This window comes from Pavona decussata, unplaced genomic scaffold (genome assembly GCF_977016875.1).
Source record: "Pavona decussata unplaced genomic scaffold, jaPavDecu1.1 SCAFFOLD_38, whole genome shotgun sequence".
NCBI classification, from domain to species: Eukaryota; Metazoa; Cnidaria; class Anthozoa; order Scleractinia; family Agariciidae; genus Pavona; species Pavona decussata.
The window spans coordinates 1,468,399-1,489,299 of record NW_028145460.1 but is presented as its reverse complement, the minus strand read 5'-3'; the positions used below and the strand labels follow the sequence as shown (position 1 = coordinate 1,489,299).

The 20,901-nt window shown below is 39.6% G+C and overlaps 1 protein-coding gene and 7 non-coding genes across 8 annotated transcripts; all 8 read right to left on the bottom strand.

The window, feature by feature from the left end:
* Window positions 1-2,096: 2,096 nt before the first annotated feature.
* Window positions 2,097-2,217, bottom strand: LOC146483509 (U5 spliceosomal RNA). The gene has a single exon (XR_014863848.1). It is a non-coding gene; the product is annotated as a U5 spliceosomal RNA (small nuclear RNA).
* A 310-nt stretch (window positions 2,218-2,527) lies between these two features.
* On the bottom strand, window positions 2,528-2,648 carry LOC146483508 (U5 spliceosomal RNA). The gene has a single exon (XR_014863857.1). It is a non-coding gene; the product is annotated as a U5 spliceosomal RNA (small nuclear RNA).
* Window positions 2,649-5,364: 2,716 nt separating this feature from the next.
* On the bottom strand, window positions 5,365-5,480 carry LOC146483507 (U5 spliceosomal RNA). Its single transcript, XR_014863864.1, has one exon. It is a non-coding gene; the product is annotated as a U5 spliceosomal RNA (small nuclear RNA).
* A 654-nt stretch (window positions 5,481-6,134) lies between these two features.
* On the bottom strand, window positions 6,135-6,255 carry LOC146483506 (U5 spliceosomal RNA). Its single transcript, XR_014863851.1, has one exon. It is a non-coding gene; the product is annotated as a U5 spliceosomal RNA (small nuclear RNA).
* A 355-nt stretch (window positions 6,256-6,610) lies between these two features.
* LOC146483505 (U5 spliceosomal RNA) lies at window positions 6,611-6,731 on the bottom strand. The gene has a single exon (XR_014863858.1). It is a non-coding gene; the product is annotated as a U5 spliceosomal RNA (small nuclear RNA).
* Window positions 6,732-9,792: 3,061 nt separating this feature from the next.
* On the bottom strand, window positions 9,793-9,913 carry LOC146483504 (U5 spliceosomal RNA). Its single transcript, XR_014863849.1, has one exon. It is a non-coding gene; the product is annotated as a U5 spliceosomal RNA (small nuclear RNA).
* A 320-nt stretch (window positions 9,914-10,233) lies between these two features.
* LOC146483503 (U5 spliceosomal RNA) lies at window positions 10,234-10,354 on the bottom strand. Its single transcript, XR_014863860.1, has one exon. It is a non-coding gene; the product is annotated as a U5 spliceosomal RNA (small nuclear RNA).
* Window positions 10,355-11,606: 1,252 nt separating this feature from the next.
* LOC146483502 (uncharacterized) lies at window positions 11,607-15,555 on the bottom strand. Its single transcript, XM_085105710.1, has 4 exons — window positions 15,412-15,555; window positions 14,282-14,359; window positions 13,533-13,718; window positions 11,607-11,891 (listed from the first exon to the last, which is right to left on the bottom strand). Exons 1-4 carry the CDS (start codon window positions 15,468-15,470, stop codon window positions 11,690-11,692), a joined length of 525 nt encoding a protein of 174 aa, XP_084961836.1. The 5' UTR covers window positions 15,471-15,555; the 3' UTR covers window positions 11,607-11,689.
* Window positions 15,556-20,901: the final 5,346 nt, after the last annotated feature.

Sequence of the window (20,901 nt, the reverse complement as noted above, 5' to 3'; positions counted from 1 at the left end):
CACTGAAAAATGTGTTTCATTATGCAACACGGGTAAAAAAAACACTGCCGCTTGCCGGTTAAGGCGGGGGTAAACCTTAAAGCCGTTTTCATGCCGATTAAAATCGGTTTCATGGAAATATCTCGTTCACGTTTCAAGCAATCCAAATTCTCTCTGCTTAAAACGGAAACCAATGATGTTGGGTGTTTTGTGAATTTTTAGGTGAATTTTGGGTATATTTGGGAGGAGATAGTTATTCTAGAAGGATTGGTAAAATTAAGAGAAATAAGAAATATTGAAGATTTAGTGAGGTTTTAAAATTAGAATTTGTAGTTAATAATTAATGGACGGATACCCAGTTAGTCCACTAGAAACCTGGGGTGCTCTTGCGTGGGTATCAACTGTCTGTTGGTGTTTTAAAAATCATTTTCTTTCTTTTATCTCTTCTTCAAACCTCTAAAAATTCCATTCAAATTCACGTTTACCCCCACCTTAACTCATTAACGAGTGCACCTGCAATACCTATCAATTTTGTTACCCCACCGCCGGTGAAAGGCCGAGCAACAAAAGATTAGACTCACTCAGTTGTTTCTACGGAAATCATTAGCAAAAGGCGAAAATTTACCCGGGTTGAAGGAAAAGCAGAGTTAATCTTGAGATTGAACGATGCTGGTGAGGGATGACATGTGGGACAAATGGTTTCCTTCAGAAAAATTGCGTTAATTTCAAATGAGTCCAACTGCAGCTTAGAGATTGTTATCACAAAATGTGTTTCTTCATCATGCAGCACAGGTGGAGAGTTCTAATTTACAAGCGAGTTGGACCGTGTCTCGATCGTAAGCTCGTGAAAGTAATAGGCCACAAAATAATAAGCATTTCTTATAATAGGTGTAGAGTGGCTTTTGTGTTATTAGTAAATAAAACAACAACAACAACAACAACAACAAAGCGACAGCAAATATGACCGCATCCGTTAACCTATATTAAACGTGTACTGGGCCGCAAATAATTCCCCACTCCAGAAACTGTGGAAAAACTGGTACGAGCAAGGGATTATGGGATCGTTTGTGAAGATGGGCCCACGAATAAGTGCATTTTTTCGGCATTTTCTCCGAAAAGAGTATTTCTTATACAACTGATTGCCGAACACTTTCCCGTATTGTCAGTTTGATATGGTCGAACACATTAAAGAAGAAAATTGCGACGATGCAAACAATGCAAAGTTTGCCGCTCGCGTCATTACAGGATCGAGAAAATTTGATCACGGTGCCTACTAATAAGGAAGTATTTTTGTGCGGTTTATGACTATGCGGGAAAAGCAGATCTTGACAAGGGCTATTGGAATCCAAAGAGAAAATTGGGGGTAACCACGCATTTTTTTAATCAACCTTTCAGCAACAATTATTCTAAAACCGCGCAAAAATATCCCTGTATTTGTAGGCACAACCATAGGGAAACTGAGTATCTCCGGATGCGCAGAATGTATGCGCAGTAGCAAAAGTAGGCACCATCCTTAAACCATGTTTGAAAGAACTGTACTAACTTCCAGCAAACAACATGCTGCGCTTGAGAGATTCTTTAATGGCTTTGAGCACCACAATACTTTTGTAATAAATTTAAAACACGTAACGATTTACACGATCGTAACAAAAGCAAAAGTCACTGGAAAGTTCCATTGTGTGCCAGAGGGTCTAAAGGAAATCAGTGTTAGCGTTATTTTCAGAGCATTTCTTTTTTACAGAGGTTTTCGAATGCTGACATAAGTGTAAGTATTGGAAATCAGTATTCTCTGATATTCTGGATTGTATATAATTTTATCTCACATGATATTTGTTGTTATAGTTTATCTCTGAATTTTTTATCAGGTTGTAATTAAAAACAGAATAGTCCTCTTGGGAGTATGGAATAAAGTTTATTATCACCATAATGACCCGCAATAGCTGTAGCGTGGTTTCAACAAACGACAAGCTTAATTTGAGAGTGAAATATATGACTAATCATGTAAACAAACTGCGGGTAAGATTTACGGAGAAAAAAGATGGCAGACATTTCTAACCAGGAGTTAGCATACTAGAGTTCTGCTTCCTATCCTGTATTTGGTTCCGTTTTTGTTAAGGAGCCCCGCTGAAAGGCAGGGCGACGAAAAATTAGTCTATAGACTCATTCAGTTGTTCTCCTCCACGGAAATCTTTAGTAAAAGGCGAAAGATTTATGCGTGATGAAGGAAAACCAAAGTTACCACGTAAATGGCAGTACAGGCACTATACTAAACGCCACATGGGGAACCATGTGGGAAAATCAGTTTCTTTTAAATCTAATAGCACGCATGCGCGTCGGATACACACAAAATTTTGAAAAGTAAAACTTACTGGCCGCATGTTGGTGCCTAAAAATGGGACGCTAATATGACCGATACGTTGGACTAAAGCTACAATTATTTCTAATTTGTTAAACAACTTCAGTACATACAATTAAAGGAAAAGGATAACAGGGAGGGTTGTTTCAGTGACTTAGTTATTGACCTGATTCTTCCTCACTTCAGTTTCTGAGCCCCGCCGAAAGGCAGGGCGACGAAAAATTAGTCTATAGACTCATTCAGTCGTTCTCCTCCACGGAAATCTTTAGTAAAAGGCGAAAGATTTATACGTTCTGAAGGAATACTAGAGTGAAGAAGAATTGAGCAGTGCGGAGAGTATATTGAATTCTACGCGGGAAGCCATGTGGGATATACAATTTCCTTTAGATCTACTAGCACGCATGCGTGTTGGATACACTCGAAGTATTCAAAGGTAAGCTAAAGGCTGCATTATGGTTCTTAAAAGCAGGACACCAACCGACGTGACAACCGTTACTGTAAAGCTACAATTACTGCCACTTAGCCGGGAACACCGTCAGTATCCCGTCGTGATCGGATCGAGTTAGTTAGCCCGACCGAAAATATACAATTAATGATAACTTTTAATTGTTTTATGACTATTACAAAGAATCAGTAACTGGATTATAATAGCATCTGTAGGGTACAAATGAATGTTGTGCCGCTAGCACTAAGGACACAATTGATGGACCAGATCTAGAGTGAATTCTCTGATCCATCATTTGTGTTCTTAGTGCGTGTGTGTACTGTCTATATGAAAAGGACTTGTGCTAACATAGTGGAATTATACTAAAACTTTTCGTTTTTAAGCTAGACTGGCTTGCCTCTTATTTTTTTACACTCCTTTAGATCCTTAAATATGTAATTTTGTAACTTTAGCCTCATATGGTTAGTTAGTTAGTTAGTTTTGTTTCTCATATGTAAAAGTGCTTTCACTGCTTATTCATAGTTTAAATTTTAAGGGCGAATTAATAGGAGACAAATGTAATTTACAGAACTGAACCTAGGAGGCAATGAAAATGAGAAAATGAAATTTTACAGTTAGTTGAATCTAATTCTGGGTTAGCTTAATCCGATTGCTTTGAACAACCGCGCGGATAGAGGAAAAATTGTAAAGGAAAGGTTCTCGTCTTAAGGAACAACAGGAGATTGCAGAAATGAGTCAAGGATATTCCAAAGCTCACTAGTTTCCAGTCCCCATTAGCCTCATTAGATCGCGAGTTCATGGGTTTTAATCACACGTGCAGTGCAAAGAAAAAAACAGGGTCATAAACGTGGCAAACAGCGTAGCTCCGCCCACAAATTTTGGACGTATCACAGCCATCTACATAAAGGTTAGGACTTTCCATAATCCACTGAAATAAAAGCGAGTCTGATCGTCTCACCACCGAACAACTCCGTTTTCATTCCCAGAGCACCCGGTCCTTTTTAGCCGTCAGGGCCTGAGTACGAGTACCAGGCCTATCGACTAAGAGGCATAAGTAGCTGAATCAGGGGTACGACAATGGATGCACCCTCGACGCTACAAAGAACGCTTTGCACTTTTCAGTTGTTTTAATAAGAATTATGAAATATTTACAGATCAAACAGTTTGTTTACAGTTTAGAATAGGAGGCAGGAGATTGTTTATGCTTTTCTACGTTTTGTTAAAGTTGTAACTTTCTTGAAGTGAAGATTGGGGACTGAGCACACTGTCTGGGTGTCCAGCGGACTTCCCTTTTTGAGCCGAAGGGCATGAAAGGCCTTGAGTCTTTCTTGTGAAGCTGCAAGCTTCGATTTCTCCTTAGAATTCTCTCTCTCGAGGTCTTCTCTGTCTTTTTGTAGACGGCTATAAGGAAACGTGGGTGTAAATTGAGAGGAGATAGGATATGTACGGTGGTATGAAATTACACGGAGGACAGGAATCAACTTTATGGGTGAAAAGCCTTACCCTCGGCTTATAAATTTCGCTTAATGGCGGATCCACGCCTTCAGGTTAGTGATGAATCCTCTCACGAACGCCCGACTTGCCTATTTTCGTAAAACTAAATACCTCGGGTACTCGACTCTTCGGAACTCGTTTTCGGTCGAAAAAATAAGGGAGAGGTCCCTCCCCCGACGGTTCCTTCCCTAGAATCGCCACTGTCTTTTATACAATTTTCAATGCGTCCGGAATGTTTTCTGGTGTAATTTAAACCTACTTTCTTTTAATAAAATCATTACATGCACTTATTGCAATTACAATGACAATTTATGTAGCGTTAAAGTCCAAAAATTCTCTGGCGATCAACCAAGAGTAAAAAAAAATTTCGTTACAAAAATAAGGGTGCAAAGAATATGTACCAAAATTGTCTCAATCTGTGAAAATCAACCAGATATTGACTAAATGATCGTTTGAAGACAACTGACGTTTAAAAAATTATTTTTAAAAATACAAACTTAAGGCGATTGAGTTTATTATTTCAACGGGTAAAGAGTTCCATAATTTAGGAGCACATGCAGAGAATGCTCTGTTTCCATAACTCGTCAAACTGGAAAAAGGAGTAACTAATAGCTTTGAAGAAGAAGAAGAGGAAGAAGAAGAAGAAGAAGAAGAAGAAGAAGAAGAAGAGGAAGAAGAAGAAGAAGAAGAAGGAGGAGGAGAAGAAGAAGAACATCAAAGGTTGCGTGCAGGAGTGTAAATTGAAAGTAAGTCTTGTAGATAAACTGGTGCTGCGTTATGAAGAGACTTAGAAGTAAACAGCAAAATTTTAAAAATAATGCGTTGATTAACTGAGAGCCAATGGGGATCCCTTAGTGTCGGGAGTGATGTGGTCGTTTTTCTCCTTTTCAATATAAGTTTGTCTTTCTTGCATCAGTGAAAAAAAAAAAAGATTTTCCGACAGAGTAGCCGTGACTAAAGGGCGTTTTGCCGACCAGAATACTACGAATTGGTTGACGAAAATTACGTTTATTTATCCAACCTTTGTTTGTACGCATACCTTCAAGTTATTATCGAGAGTACACCTGCAATACCCATCAATATTTTTGCCTCATCGAAAGACCGAGTGACGAAAGAGAAGTCTGTGGTCTCCTTCGGTTGTTTTCCTCTACGGAAATCTTTAGTAAGAGGTAAAAGATTTATGCGTGTTGAAGGAAAATCAGATTTATTGAAATTGGACGATGCTAGCCTGCGAGAGATGCTAAGTGGAACAAATGATTTCCTTCAGGCTGTGAAATGTGAATCCGTGGCACTGGCGAAAAAGATCGCAGCTCTGGGGACGAAATCCAGTGGATTTCCTTAAGCCTTCTTGTTCGCATGTGCGCTGGATACACGCAAAGAGTGTTGCAAAGAGTGACACGGCGGCAAAATGAGTGCGCATGCTCGTCACGCGTGAGCAATCTTAAGCGGCGAAATGGCGGCATTTTTAAAATTCCCATTGTTTGTTTTCGTGTCGCGATGATAAGCTCAAATCAAAATAGATAAGGTTGCCGCTTTCAGGAAAGGCTCCTTCGAACTTCCTCCATCTTATATCTTATTCAACAAAAAAGATATTGTGGTAACAGGTGTGAATTGTAAATTTGGCGATTGAAGTGACAAGCATGCGCACTCATTTTGCCGCTGTGTCGCAAAATGTCAGTTGCGGAATTCTCGACCACAAAGTTCCTTTGCCTCATTGCGCAAGTCAGGCATGCACAAATGGGAAGAGCTCTGTTCCAAGGGAGGATGTTAACATGGCGCACGCTCACTTTTCAGCACAAGATCGAGTAATATCACCTGGGTACAAACTTAATCTGTTATTCTTCTTCACTTCAATTTGTGAGCCCCGCCTCAAGGCAGAGCGACGAAAAATTAGTCTATAGACTCATTTAGTTGTTCTCCTCCACGGAAATCTTTAGTAAAAGGCGAAAGATTTATTCGTGTTGAAGGAAAACCAGAGCAAACGTGAAAGACATTGCCAACCGTATATTGAACGTGACGCGGGATGCCATGTGGTACAAATACTTGTCTTTAGATCTTCTAGTACGCATGTCCCTTGGGTAAACACAAAGGATTTACAGGTGAATCTTATTTGGCGCCATGTTGGTGCCTCAAAACGAGACCTGAACATTGTGCGTGTGTCATCCTGAAGGTACTGAATAATTTGCGTTGCCAAAGTGTATACGTGGATTCAACAAATGACAAGAACAAGCTTAATTTGAGAGTGAAATCCATGATCAATAATAATATTATTGAACTGTGCTTGACTTACTAGAGTCCTGCGTCCTATCCTGTATTCTCTTTATTTTAAGCTAAGGAGCCCCGCCGAAAGGCAGGGCGACGAAAAATTAGTCTATAGACTCATTCAGTTGTTCTCCTCCACGGAAATCTTTAGTAAAAGGCGAAAGATTTATGCGTGATGAAGGAAAACCAGAGTTACCGTTGGAAAGGCAGTGCCTGCACTATATTGATCGCCTCATGAGGAGCCATGTGGGAGTTTCTTTTAGGCCTAATAACACGCATGCGTGACGGATACACGAAGTATTGAAATGTAAAATGTTCTGGCCACAGTCTGGTACCTAATTTTAAGCCTGGACGGCAACATGACACGCTTTTGACTAAAGTGACAATCACTACTAATTTTTTGGAATAACTTCAGTACAATCCTGTCTGCCAGTTCTTTCGCCCACCAAGCAAAATTTAACGAAAATGGCTGAAGTCACGGGCTCGCAGCACCATCCAACATTACAGGAGAAGAGGGAGAGTTGTTGCAATGAATAGTTTCATTGATTACAAAATTTGCTTTCTTCTTCACTTTAGGTTATGGGCAGGGCGACCAGTAAAATGCTCCGTACTTGGCAATTTAATACGCGACTGGGATTTTTGCCTATCGCCGCGATCGGCGTATAAAATTGCTCGTCTCTGGCATTCGCCAAGTGTGCCCGTTCCTGCGATTTTCTACGGTCAATGCTGTGAATCGCCAGTAAAGTCAACCCATGAGGTTGGCGATTTTATCAGATGACTTTTCAAAACTGCTGCAACGCCGCGATCGGCGAAAAAAATCGCCAGGTGTGTCCGCATCAATCGGTGGCGAAAATCACTGACGATTTTCGCTGGCAATAAAATTCGCCGCAATCGGGGTATAAAATCGCTAGGTGTGTCACTGGCTTTAACTAGTCTTCGGGTTGTGCAATTCAAGACGACACATAGATGGTTAATTTAATGTTGTTTCTCATGGATTAGGAAACGGCACGTTAATTGTTTCATGACTCATACGGTAGATTAGTGACTAGATCACAATTCCCTCTGGTTTGCGAAACCTTGATAAAATGATTGAATCCATTCATCGACCTTTAAGACCAATTGTGTAATTTTTTCGGGGTGTAGCTTTATAAGTGTCAGTGTAGAGACTAAGAAAAAGTTAAACTAAGAGTTATTCCATGTTTTTACTTATTGTAGGTCAGCTTTTAAAGCAAATGCAAAATTGGTGTTAAGGATAGCTCGTTTCAAATCATAGCAAGATTGAGTTGTTTTTCACGCCGAGAAACTTTTAGTGGTTCAGTTCATCGGCCTGTTTTCCGTTCTTTGTCGGCTCTCTGGGCAGTTCTCGATAACAGCGTTCAAGTCTACATTCGCAGTTTCAGCCGTTGATTTTCGTTATCTCCAAAACGTCCGTGACTACAAACTGTGTTCGTAATTTACTTTGCTAATAATTCACTCGACATTATATTGTCTTTGTTCACGCTAAACCAGCTTTGTGGAATTTGACCTCAAATGACGAAAAGTTAAGCGAGCTGTTTGACCCCCGCACATGGTTATCGAGAAAACTAACCTCTTTAATATCAAAAATGCAAGGCACGTTAAGTTTGTGCATCAAAGGTGTTCCCACAGATAGCTGCTGTTTCTGGAAAACTGAGGGGAACCGAGTAAAGTCTAATAATTTTTCCTCTTGGAGACGAGGCCACTTATATTAGGAGTGCATTAGGCCACAAAATAATAAGCATTTCTTATAAAGGCGTATAATGCCTTTTGCGTTGATTGGTAAATAAAACAACAACAATAAAGCGACAACAAATATGACCGCATCAGTTGACCTATATTTCGGGCCAAGCTCTGGAGAGACTGGTACGAGTAAAGAATTTTGGGATCGTTTGTGAAGATGCGCCGACGAATACCGTATTTTCTCGATTAAACGCCCTCGGCGTTTTATTTAAAATTCGGCCATTTTGACCTGGCATTTTTTCGAGGCCGGCGTTTATTAATGAAATGCGATTTTCAATCATTTTTCCAGGTTGATTTATTATTACAGACCCTCGGAAACCTAGGGGCAGTTTGTCAGTGCTGGACGCTCCCTGGATTACCCGAGGTTACAGTAATATGGTACCGTACAAACGTCACGCGTACCATGTTGCAATTAAGATTTGTATCACTAACAAACAGCACATAAACAATATATGAATGATGTAGGAGCAAGTAAATGATATGAGTACAAAGTTTTAAGTTTATAAACGGTAATGTCGCCAACGTCCTCGTTTGTGTCAGCTAATGTGAGCAGATTATGACATACCGTACTTGGTATGTCGTTAAAGTACCATTCAAGAGGTTACTATTTACTTGTAACCGACGGGACCCTGATCAAACGCTGGGGCCCCGATTAAACGCACCCGGCGTTTATTTAAAAATGGGCAGTTTTGGCCCGGCGTTTAATCGGGGTCCGGCGTTTAATCGAGAAAATACGATAAGTGCATTTTACGGCATTTTCTCCGAAAAGAGTATTTCCTATACAACTGATTACCTTACACTTTCCACATTGTCAGTTTGATATGATCGAACACGTTAAAGAAGAAAATTGCGAGGACGCAAACAATGCAAAGTTTCCCGTGCGGATCGTTACAGGATCGAGAAGATTTGATCACATTGTTAAAACCATTTTGAAAGAACTGCACTGGCTTCCAGTAAACAAGATGCTGCGCTTGAGAGATTCTTCATGGTTTTTAAATGTATTTGGAGGCTAACAAATTTAAAACACGTAACGATTTACACGATCGTAACAGAAGTAATAAGTCACTGCAAAGTTCCATTGTTTGCATGAAAGGGTCTTAAAGAAATCAATTTAAGCGTGATTTTCAGAGCATTTCTTTTTTAAACAGGTTTTCGAATGCTGCTGACATAAGTGTAAATATTGGAAATCAGTATTCTCTGATATTCTGGATTGTATATAATTTTATCTCACATGATATTTGTTGTATAAGGTTGTAATTTTAAAAAACAGAATAGTTCTCTTGGGAGTATGGGATAAAGTTTATTATCATCATAATGACCCGCAATAGCTGTAGCGTGTAGACGACAACAAGCTTAATTTGAGGGTGAAATATATGACTAATCATGTAAGCATACTGCGGGTAAGATTTACGGAGAAAAAAGATGGCAGTTTCTAACCAGAAGTTAGCATACTAGAGTTCCGCTTCCTATCCTGTATTTGCTTCCGTTTTTGTTAAGGAGCCCCGCCGAAAGGCAGGGCGTCGAAAAATTAGTCTATAGAATCATTCAGTTGTTCTCCTCCACGGAAATCTTTAGTAAAAGGCGAAAGATTTATGCGTGATGAAGGAAAACCAGAATTACCCCATAAATGGTAGTACCGGGAGTATATTGAACTGCCACATGGGGAACCGTGTGGGAAAATCGGTTTCTTTTAAATCTATTAGCACGCATGCGCGTCGGATACACACAAAATTTTGAAAAGTAAAACTTCATGGCCGCATGTTGGTACCTTAAAATGGGACGATAACATGACCGATACGTTGGACTAAAGCTAGAATTAGTGCTAAATTGTTAAACAACTGCAGTACATGCAATTGTGTCTTCCAACTCCTTTGTTGAAAATGTAACAGTACTCAGATGATTGGTTTTTGACCTGATTCTTTCTCACTTTAGTTTATGAGGCCCCGCCGAAAGGCAGGGCGACGAAAAATTAGTCTATAGACTCATTCAGTTGTTCTCCTCCACGGAAATCTTTAGTAAAAGGCGAAAGATTTATACGTGCTGAAGGGAATCTAGAGTAAAGAAAAATTGTGCAGTGCGAGGAGTATATCGAATTCTACGCGGGAAGCCATGTGGGATATACAATTTACCTTTAGATCTACTAGCACGCATGCGTGTTGGATACACCCGAAGTATTCAAAGGTAAGCTAAAGGCTGCATTATGGTTCTTAAAAGCAGGACACCAACCGACGTGACAACCTTTACTGTAAAGCTACAATTACTGCCATTTATTAGCCTACAATTACTGGCACTTAGCCGGAAACACCTTCGAAATTCAGTATCCCTTCGGGATCGAATCGAGCCAGTTAGCCCGACCGAAAATATACAATTCACGATAACTTTTAATTGTTTTATGACTATTACAAAGAATCAGTAACTGGATTATAATAGCATCTGTAGGGTACATATAAATGTTGTGCCGCTAGCACTAAGAACATAAATGATGGACCAGAGTGAATTCTCTGATCCATCATTTGTGTTCTTAGTGCATGTGTGTACTGTCTATATGAAAAGGACTTGTGCTAACATAGTGGAATTATACTAAACGTTTTAGTTTTAATCTAGACTGATTTGCGTCTTTTTGACACTCCTTTAGATTCTTAAATGTGTAACATGTGTAATTTTAAAACTTTAGCCTCAGTTAGTAGTTAGTTTTGTTTCTGATTTGTAAAAGTGCTTTCACTGCTTATTTATGGCTTATTAAGTTTTTACGGGCGAGGTAAAGAGGACAAATTTGATTAACAGGCTCAATCTATATTTCCAAGCCATGAAAACGAGAAAATGAATTTTACAGTTAAACGAGTCTAATTCTGAGTTAGCTTACTCTTACTTTGAACAACCGCGTGGATAGAGGAAAGGTTCACTCGTCTTGGGTAACAACACGATCGCAGAGATGAGTCAAGGATAGTGCGAAGCTCACTGGCTTCCAGTCCTTATTGGTCTCATTAGAAATCTCACGAGGTCTTGGGTGAAAAAAAACCCCCAAAAAACAGGGTGATAAACGGGGTAGCTCCACCCACAAATTTTGGATGTCTCACAGCCAGTGACCATCTTACGTAAAGTTCGGACTTCCCATAATCCACTGGAATGAAAGCGAGTCTGAGAGGCGCCCCACCACCGAACAACTCCATTTCCATTCCCAGAGCACCCGGTCCTTTTTAGCCGTCAGGGCCTGAGTACGAGTACCAGGCCCTACAGACTAAGAGGCATAGGTAGCTGAATCGGTACGTCAATGGATATACCCTCGACGTTACAAAGCACGCTTTGCAGCTTGTAAGTTGTTTTAATAAGAATTATGAAATGTTTACACATCAAACAGTTTGCTCACAGTTTTACAATAGGAGGCAGCAGGTTGTTTATGCTTTTCTACGTTTTGTTAAAGTTGTAACTTTCTTGAAGTGAAGATTGGGGACTGAGCACACTGTCCAGGTGTCCAGCGGACTTCCCTTTTTGAGCCGAAGGGCATGAAAGGCCTTGAGTCTTTCTTTTGAAGCTGCAAGCTTCGATTTCTCCTTAGAATTCTCTCTCTCGAGGTCATCTCTGTCCTTTTGTAGACGGCTATAAGGAAAAGAGGGTATGAATTGAGAGGAGATAGGATATGTACGGTGGTATGAAATTACACGGAGGACAGGAATCAACTTTATGGGTGAAAAGCCTTACCCTCGGCTTATAAATTTTGTTTAATGGCGGATCCACGCCTTCAGGCTAGTGATGAATCCTCTTACGAACGCCCGACTTGCCTATTTTCGTGAAACGAAATACCTCGGGTACTCGACTCTTCGGAACTCGTTTTCGGTCGAAATAATAAAGGAGAGGTCCCTCCCCCGACGAGTCCTTCCCTAGAATCGCCACTGTCTTTTATACAATTTTCAATGCGTCCGGATTGTTTTCTGATGTAATTTAAACCTACTTTCCTTTAATAAAATCATTAAATGCACTTATTGCAATTACAATGACAATTTATATAGCGTTAAAGTCCAAAAATTCTCTGGCGCTCAACCAAGAGTAAAAAAATCTCATTACAAAAATAAGGGTGTTAAGAGTATAAACGAAAATTGTCTCAATCTGTGAAAATTAACTAGGTATTGACTAAATGATCGTAAAAAAAAAAAAAAGAGCTGACGTTTTAAAAATTATTTTTAAAAATTCCAACTTAACTACTGAGTTCGTTATTTCAATGGGTAAAGAGTTCTATATTCCCCGTATGGCAGGCTAGGAGCACAGACAGAGAATGCTCTGCATGTTTCAATAACTCTTCAAACTAGAGAAAGGAGTAACTAATAGTTTTGAAGAAGAAGAAGAAGAAGAAGAAGAAGAAGAAGAAGAAGAAGAAGAAGAAGAAGAAGAAGAAGAGGAAGATGGAAACGAAGAAGAAGAGGAAGAAGAAGAAGAAGAAGAAGAAGAAGAAGAAGAAGAAGAAGAAGAAGACGAAGAAGAGGAAAAAGAAGAAGAAGAAGAAGAAGAAGAGGAAGAAGAAGAAGAAGAAGAAGGAGAAGAAGAAGAAGAAGAAGAAGAAGAAGAAGAATAAGAAGAAGAAGAAGAAGAAGAAGAAGAAGAGGAGGAGGAAGAAGAAGAAGAAGAAGAAGAGGAGGAGGAGGAAGAAGAAGAAGAAGAAGAAGAAGAAGAAGAAGAAGAAGAAGAAGAAGAAGAAGAAGATCTAAGGTTGCGTGCAGGAGTGTAAATTGAGAGTAGGTCTTGTATATTATCAGGAGCTGTACAAGTAAACAGCAAAATTTTAAAAACAATACGTTGTTCAACTGGGAGCCAGCGGACATCTCTTAGTATTGGGGTGATGTGGTCGTATTTTCTCCCTCTCACTATATAGCGTGCCGTACAATTTTGTCCCCGTTGAAGTTAAACAAAGAGACATCCTTTGAATTTTCATACAAGCATTCATGCCATGTTGATATGGAAGGTGATGGAAGGTACATAAGGAACCCCGACCCACTCAACGAATATGACAGACCAAAATTAAACCTCGCCATCACAAGCACCCATTCAGGAACATAAAAAGTATCCGTATTGAAAATGTATGGGTAGGGATTAAAGAAATCCATTTCCGTTATAACGAAGTGTCTAATTTCGTACCCAGATCTCACGGCAGGTTTGGAAGACCTCCCTTCCGCCTGACCGTGGGAGATATGGGTACGAGATTACGAAGTTTTAAATGGGTGTTGATGAAGTGGGATAGATACTAACCTTAGATGATCCTTCATTGAGTCGTATTTCTGCTTTGAAACATTCAGAACTTTTTCCTTCACAGAAATATCTCTCACCAAAGCTGCTCTACCTCTGTATATGTCGATTGTTCTGTTTGTTAGACAAATTCTTCCAGGAGTTTCTGGTTTTGAGTCTGGAGGATGAGCTTGTTCCTCATCAATTAATCTAGAGGAAGATAAATTTTGGAAAATAACTGTATAATTGAATCCTTCAGGGCACCGATCTCATGACGTGGGGAAGGGATGGGTTGATTTGCTAATGTCGTACCCAGATCTCACTAGTGCTGGACACGAGATAAGGCATTTTCAACCACCTGGTTCCCAGCCTCGTTCCCAGGGCTTTTCCTTGTAAATTAGGAACGAGGTTACTTGCTTCCAGAGCCCCTTTTGGTTAACCTTTCCATGCCTTTAAGGGTCCCCTTGCTATACTGCTGTCATGTTTCTTCTACTTTCCTCAGAATTGCAGTGAGGGTGCGACTAAAATTGCATCAAAAATCGCACATGTAAAGTGAGAAGTGACTATTCGTAGTCGACGTAAAATGACGAACGCCAACGAACGGTCATGGGCGGGGGAGTTTGACGTCCCTTCCCGGTCATAACCGGTCTGACTGGTTTGGACACGATTTTTTTTCGCCTTATCCCCTAGAACACTTAAGCAAGTTGTACAAGCACGGGGGTGATCAGTTCAGTTAACCGGCGTTTTAGTCGTACCGACAATGTTGAACTTACCGACTTTCCAAACGCTGACGTTCTTGTTGCATACGTTCAATGTATTCCCCTAAGTCCACTAATTGTTTTATCAGCGTTCTGTTATATGAACGAGAGAAAGAAGATATTATCTTGTGAGAAAAAAAAAAAATATGATGTACTAAGAACAGTGGTTAGCTTTGTTAGCTTTATATAGCATGTTCCAGGCATTCGATCAGCGGATAGCTCAACCACTCTTCCAAGTCTCTCCAGGCGGTCTCCACTCCCTGAACACCTGGAACAAGCTCAGCTTTATAACTAACAGTGGGACCATCGATATCGATACTAGCAGGTACTATGATGTTTGGGTGCGCTTGGAGAGAAAGGACACTTACGAGCAATAATCCGCTTTATCCGAAACTAGACATGACACAGCCACTGATGACCGGCAATAAATTAAAAGTTTGGTTAGCCCGAGACTATTATCTTCTCGTTTTTGTTTCGCGCATTTGGTTTTTGTTTAAAATAGTCGACTTGTTTACTGAGTTTAATTTGATTGGAGTAACTGAGAAAACTAATTTTGGAAAAGGATTAAAGGGGACAACACTATGTTCACGAAAAAAGCTGTTGCCAAACAAATTAAAGAGAGTTTCCGAAAGACAGAGAAAAAGAGTAAAATAAAAACTGAAATCATTCCCCGCTTCTCAATCTCAACTGTTTGTACTGCATGAGAAAGTTAGCAAACCAACCAAAAATAGTGAAAAACTTACTATCCTTCCGAACGTGCTTTTTCTCCACTATTCGAAACGTAGTTTTTCGAAGATTGTCCCACTTTCAGTATTATTTCCCAAAGTTCACATTCAGGTGTCCAAGCTTTCCAAGAAACAAATTGATAATGGCGCGTAAAATGTTTTAGGCACGCCACGCGCTTTTATCAACCAATCGGATTTAGACTCCGTTCGCGATCGACGGAAAACGGAAATTTTTCTGTTCGTACGCAAGCGCATCTGGAAGGGGACATAATTCAGAATCTTCGCTCTATTTTTGAGTTTTTCAAATGTAGATTTGTTAATGAAAACCTCGACTCGTCGGACTGCTAAGCGCCTCATACGCTGCTAGGTAGGGAAGTCACCAAAACACTTGATCATGACTCAACTGCATATTGCATTTACCTCTTGTTACGGGCCTTTTCTTCCCTCTCCGATTTATACTTGCTGTAAGCTTGTCCCATTGTAAATGTTGGAGTGGTGTGAATTAAAAAAACTCGGACTTTCTGAAGACCAAACTGGCACTTTGTGTTTTAATGTTCGCGTTGTGACATAAACAAAGAGGACTTGATGCACGCGCGCGCTTGTTATCAACCAATCAGACTTTGACCGATGCCCTCGTCACTGAAGCGATGCGAAAGGTTTTTTCAATATGCTGGCTTATTCAAAGTACCCATTATTGAAGCTTTTGGTCAGTTCACGAACTTGTTCATTTCGGATACTTCTTTTTGTTGATTTTCTGGCACCTACTTAATTCCCAGGAATCAACACAAAATTCTTTTTAAATTTCTTGATCCAAAGATTGAAACAATAATGGCAAATGTTTTCGGATAGGACTGATATAAAAATAAATATCAAAAAGTGTCAAAAATGGTTTTGAAAAAAAAAAAAAAAACAAAACATACAGACGTTTTGGTTATGTAATTCTTCCTCAGTGTGGAGAAAACCGTTGAAATACGTTACCGGACACACGCGGCGTATGAATAGTAGCGCGCGCATGCATTAAAAGTTACAATTCAAATATAGCTAAAATTGACGTTAAGTCCATCCGGTTGAACAGTTCCAAGTTGGAAAATCAACCTCATTTCACGCTGCTTGCGCTGGAGGTTTGTCCCATTGCATGACTGCATATGGAGTTGCATGTTGGGCCACAGGGAAGCCAGGCGTCTTCTTGCGGATTCTGATATACTAAGTTTTCGCTAAAACGACTCCTGAGGCTCCGCCCAGTTTCACCAATGTAAAGAATGGTAGGGCGTCGGTTTCAGGATATGCAGTACACAAGACTACTGGACTGGCAGGTGAAATGGCCACGGACAGAAAAAGAGTAGTTAGGGCCTCCTATCGGCTCGGTGTCAGGGCTGATGTACTGGCAAGTATGGCAACGGGGGCATTGACACGCACGTGATCCATACTGCTCAGTGGAGGAGTGGTCATTGGAGTGTACAAACATGTTTCTTAGGTTGAGGTCGCGTTTGTATGCCACGAAAGGCGGTTGTAGGAAGATATCTCGCGTTTGCTGATCAGTTGATAGAATGCGGAAGATCTGAAGTAGAAACCGTTTGATTTGGGTGTTTAACGGGTGGTATGTGAGAAGCAGAAGTACTCTATCAACGGTTCCGTCATCCTGCTTAGACGAGCGTAGGGCATCAGGACGGTTGATAGTTGCTACCCTCCGTAGATCGATTTTAAGGGAAGCACTAGGTAGCTTTAGCTCGATCCAAAGATTGAAACAATAATGGCAAATGCCGTACCAATATTACAGGTTTTGGGAACGACTTTGTGCGCTGTTCGCACGAGTAATATTGGTCCACTAGTCAAACCACTACATGTCCTGCATATTGTGTTTACGATTTTCACAGTCATAACACCTCAAGCTTACGTAGGCTAAAATTGCAGTCAGGAATGAAAATTAAATACAATCTTAAACGTGTCGGACCTTGGCTTGAAAAAAAAACACGATTAAACACAGCGCTTATCAAAAAACTTTCATGACATCTCGAAACGGAAATTGCTGGTTGTATTTTTATATGCTGGCGTCCAATCCTTTCAGTTATGGATAAAGGAATTAGTCTGTGAGCAGGCCCACTCGGTTGGGAGTTTCCCGTGAAACGAAAACGGGCTGAAACAATACTGAGATGGCAAGAAACACACTGGACCTATTAATTGTAGGCATTTTTATTTGTAATCCTTATCATAGGCCGTAGAACTGATCGGAAGTCTGTTGATTTTACACGCAAACCTTCGTATTTTCTCCTTTTCATCCGTGCCAGGTTGTTCGAAAGCCGATTGATGCTAATCCCCGATTAAACTGTTTTTAAAAGCTGCTTTTAAGCTAAAGGTAAAAAAAAAAAAAAATCTAATTCTGAACTGAAGGAGAAAAGTCTTTTGGAAAAATTCTTATTGTCATTACTAATTAAACTCGAATTAAACTTCACATTAACCCAGGATTTGCTTAATCGGATCGGAGTTTGGGCAACTGGGCACAGTATGGAATTTCCTGGTTTCTTACTCCGACGTCATTTGCGCACGTGACTGGAGACAAGTAGGTCACGAAGGGTATTCCATAACCCAGGTGAATTTTACAAATTGCGAGTTCGACGGGTGTCGCTGTTGACTGAATCAATCTTTTCTGTGCCCTTCTAGATTTCAAGAGCCGTGAGGCTTTTTGCCAGATTTATTTCAAATCTATAGCCAGTCTTATGCATGATATCAATAACCAAAGTGCTCCCCTGAACCTAATAAATCTTTTTGATCGAGTAGATTCTGTGCACTCGTATAGAACCAGGTCTGCATCCACGGGCAAATTTCATATAAAATGCTCAAAGCTGACACAACTGAGCCACTCATTTTCGAGATTAGGTTGTAAAATCTGGAATGAATTACCGGAATCTTTCCGTGCAAAAACTTAAGCCTCCTTTAAGAAATGCCTTCAGACCAGATTACTAAAACTTCTTGATCAAGAGGATATTTATGTTGACGTCAACACTCTGATTAAAGACTTCAAATATCAGTGGTATGATTAGCTAATATGAAACTTTCTTAATTTTAATTTAGACAGTCATTATTTTTTTTACTTAACTTATTACACATTAATTATTGGTATATCTTTAAATTATATTCTGTAAATATATACTAATCAACTGCACTACCCGCCTAGATTAGCCTATGAATACAATAAAATATGCAATTCCACAGCGACAAACCAATGAGTGGTGCCGGATCACTTGTAGACCTGGATCAGCAAATTATCTCAAATACAAAATATTAACGGCAGACTGATCCCAACGGCGGAGGTGACGAGCTTGATAGAACAAACAACAAAAGCTAGAATAACTAAAAAAAATTTGTTTTTTTAAAAAAAACAAATATATTTCAGTTATTCTAGCTTTTGTTGTTTGTTCTATCAAGCTCGTCACCTCCGCCGTTGGGATCAGTCTGCCGTTAATATTTTAGATTAGCCTATGCTATTTGCGGGCTAGTGCATTCTTGCCTTACCTTCGTGAAAAATGTGCTTTAATAAATTGAATTGAATTGAATTGAATAGATTTCAATAGATTTTCCCGCTTCCCGCCATAAGGGATATTGGACACCCAAAAACCTGCGCCCGTCACGCTACGTTGCTATGAATGCGTTACTGACCGCGAAGATTGTTTTGCGGTTTCCTGTGTGTGTATGTCGGTTGATGTTGTAATTGTCTGTGATAACGATCCACTTACGTCTGCGGCAATTGCACACGTATAACGTTTTCTGTTTTCGAATTCATGCTTGGGTGAAACAAAGCATCAGAACTAACCGCACACTTTAATAGGCAGTTGTGAGGGGACGTCACTTTCGCGCGCCGTTCGCGATCAGAGACAAGACAAGATCGATGTCTTTGCTTTGAACAACAGTGCACGGTAGGTACACTGCATGTCTTTTAAGACTTCTGTTGGCTCCTGTATTTTAACTACAGGAAGTCGTTTTGTTTTTAAGGACTTTTAGATTGGAATTGCTGTTACAACGCTCATAGTTATGGCTGTGTCGCAGGGCGAGGAAGATTGTTTTAAAATCGTCCCGTCAAAGTCACAAGTTGTTTTTGATAACTGAACTAATTTGCAGTGTTTACATTACGCTGAAACACGGCAAATAAAGTCGTAAAAGTCATTTCTTTGAAATACATAAGTGTTAAAAGATAACAACAGTATGGTAAGTGGGAATCCAAAGTTGCTGTCGATTCAGTTCATGACCAATGTGAAACATCAGCTTAAAAAGCTTAAGCTTGGCTTAATCGAAGAAGACACCATTGTGTTGCTCTCAATACGTATCGTTTTGAAAGCGTCTTTCCAATTCTAATCTTTTTATTGACTTAAAGTAGCCTTGTATGGGGGAACATCTTCACTTTTCACCGCTTAAAAACTATTTTAGAATCCTGAGCGTAATGCTATGAAAACTTGTAAACGTCTTGTTGTGGTGTTAATATCTGCACGATGAAAAATTGTTCATGAATATCATTTGGGATAAGTAAACTTTTGACGTGAATGTCGTTATTCAACTTGTCAACGTGAAGCCCTCAATTTCAATTTGAACAATGCTTAAGAAACATTTCGCACTTTTATGCTCTCAGCGACCTGAAGGAAGCCTAATAGTTGCTTAATCGATCACCTGTTCTCGTTAAAACACGCAATATTCGTATTTCGAAGGATTTAGGTACTTAATTATTTAATCAAAAGCAGGATAATTGGAATTTTTGACGACCTATAGGTGAAGATTAGATCGAGAAAAAATGTGGGCAGATCAAGAATGTGAACTTTTTGCCAAAAATACTGTCATATAAATCCACAGGATTTGAAGATCAAACGGACTGTTTTTTTTAATAATTTGCGCTTCCTTTTCATTTTCACAATATTGCATTTATCAAGATAATTAATGCAATACCAAAAGCTATTAAATTGATAACGATTTATTCAATAGCACATATCATGAGGTGTAGTTTTTTTGTCTCATGCATCAGTTGATGGAGACAAAACATTACCCTAATTAATTTTTGATCTGTGCAATTGATTGACAGAAAGTCATCATTTATCAGCTTTCTAATATTTAAAATACATAGAGATAAATTAGTTACAACTTACTGTAAGGAGTGATACCAGGAAGATATGATAAACAGGGTCCTCTATACCCCACTGCAAATTTCAATCACTGAAAAAGGCTAGGTCTTTTTAAGCTTGTACATGTCCAATGCTGTCTGACCTGTGAAGATGGATTAAATTTGCCCATTTGAACTATGGCTCATTTCTTGAAGCTTGAGACTACGAAATACGCAGCTGAAAGAGTGTATTTCTTGGTCTCACACTTTGTGAATGAGCTGTAGTTCAAATGGACAAACTTAGTTCATCTGTACAGGTTGAAAGATTGTTTTTTCGGGTCGACTACCAGGTTGACAGTATTGGACAACCCTTCCTATACATCACGAATAATACAAGAAATTAAAAAAATTCACATTGACACACAAAAGTATAGATAAAAGAAATTCATGTAATAGTGTTTTCCTTTCTCTTTAACTGGTTTGCTTCTCAATTCTAACGACCTGACGGACCTCATCTGTCATTGCAGACACGTACATCAGATACATTAGGCAAACAACAATTATTGGAATCCTGTACCTGCGGTTGTGTAATGTTTCCGTCGACCAAAATACACTTAACCTGAAATTTGTGAGACGTGCTCACCTCAATAAGTATATTTCAAACTCAAAAGATGATCACATTGCATTGGTATTGTAAAGGGAATGGGTTTGAATCCTGTTCCAGCCTGATTTTTTGTCAGGCTTTCTTTTTCATGAATGTTATGGTGATAACTTCCCTGTACAACGTCCTTTGTTCTGCTAGGAGAACGTACTTACATGAAGTAAAGCCA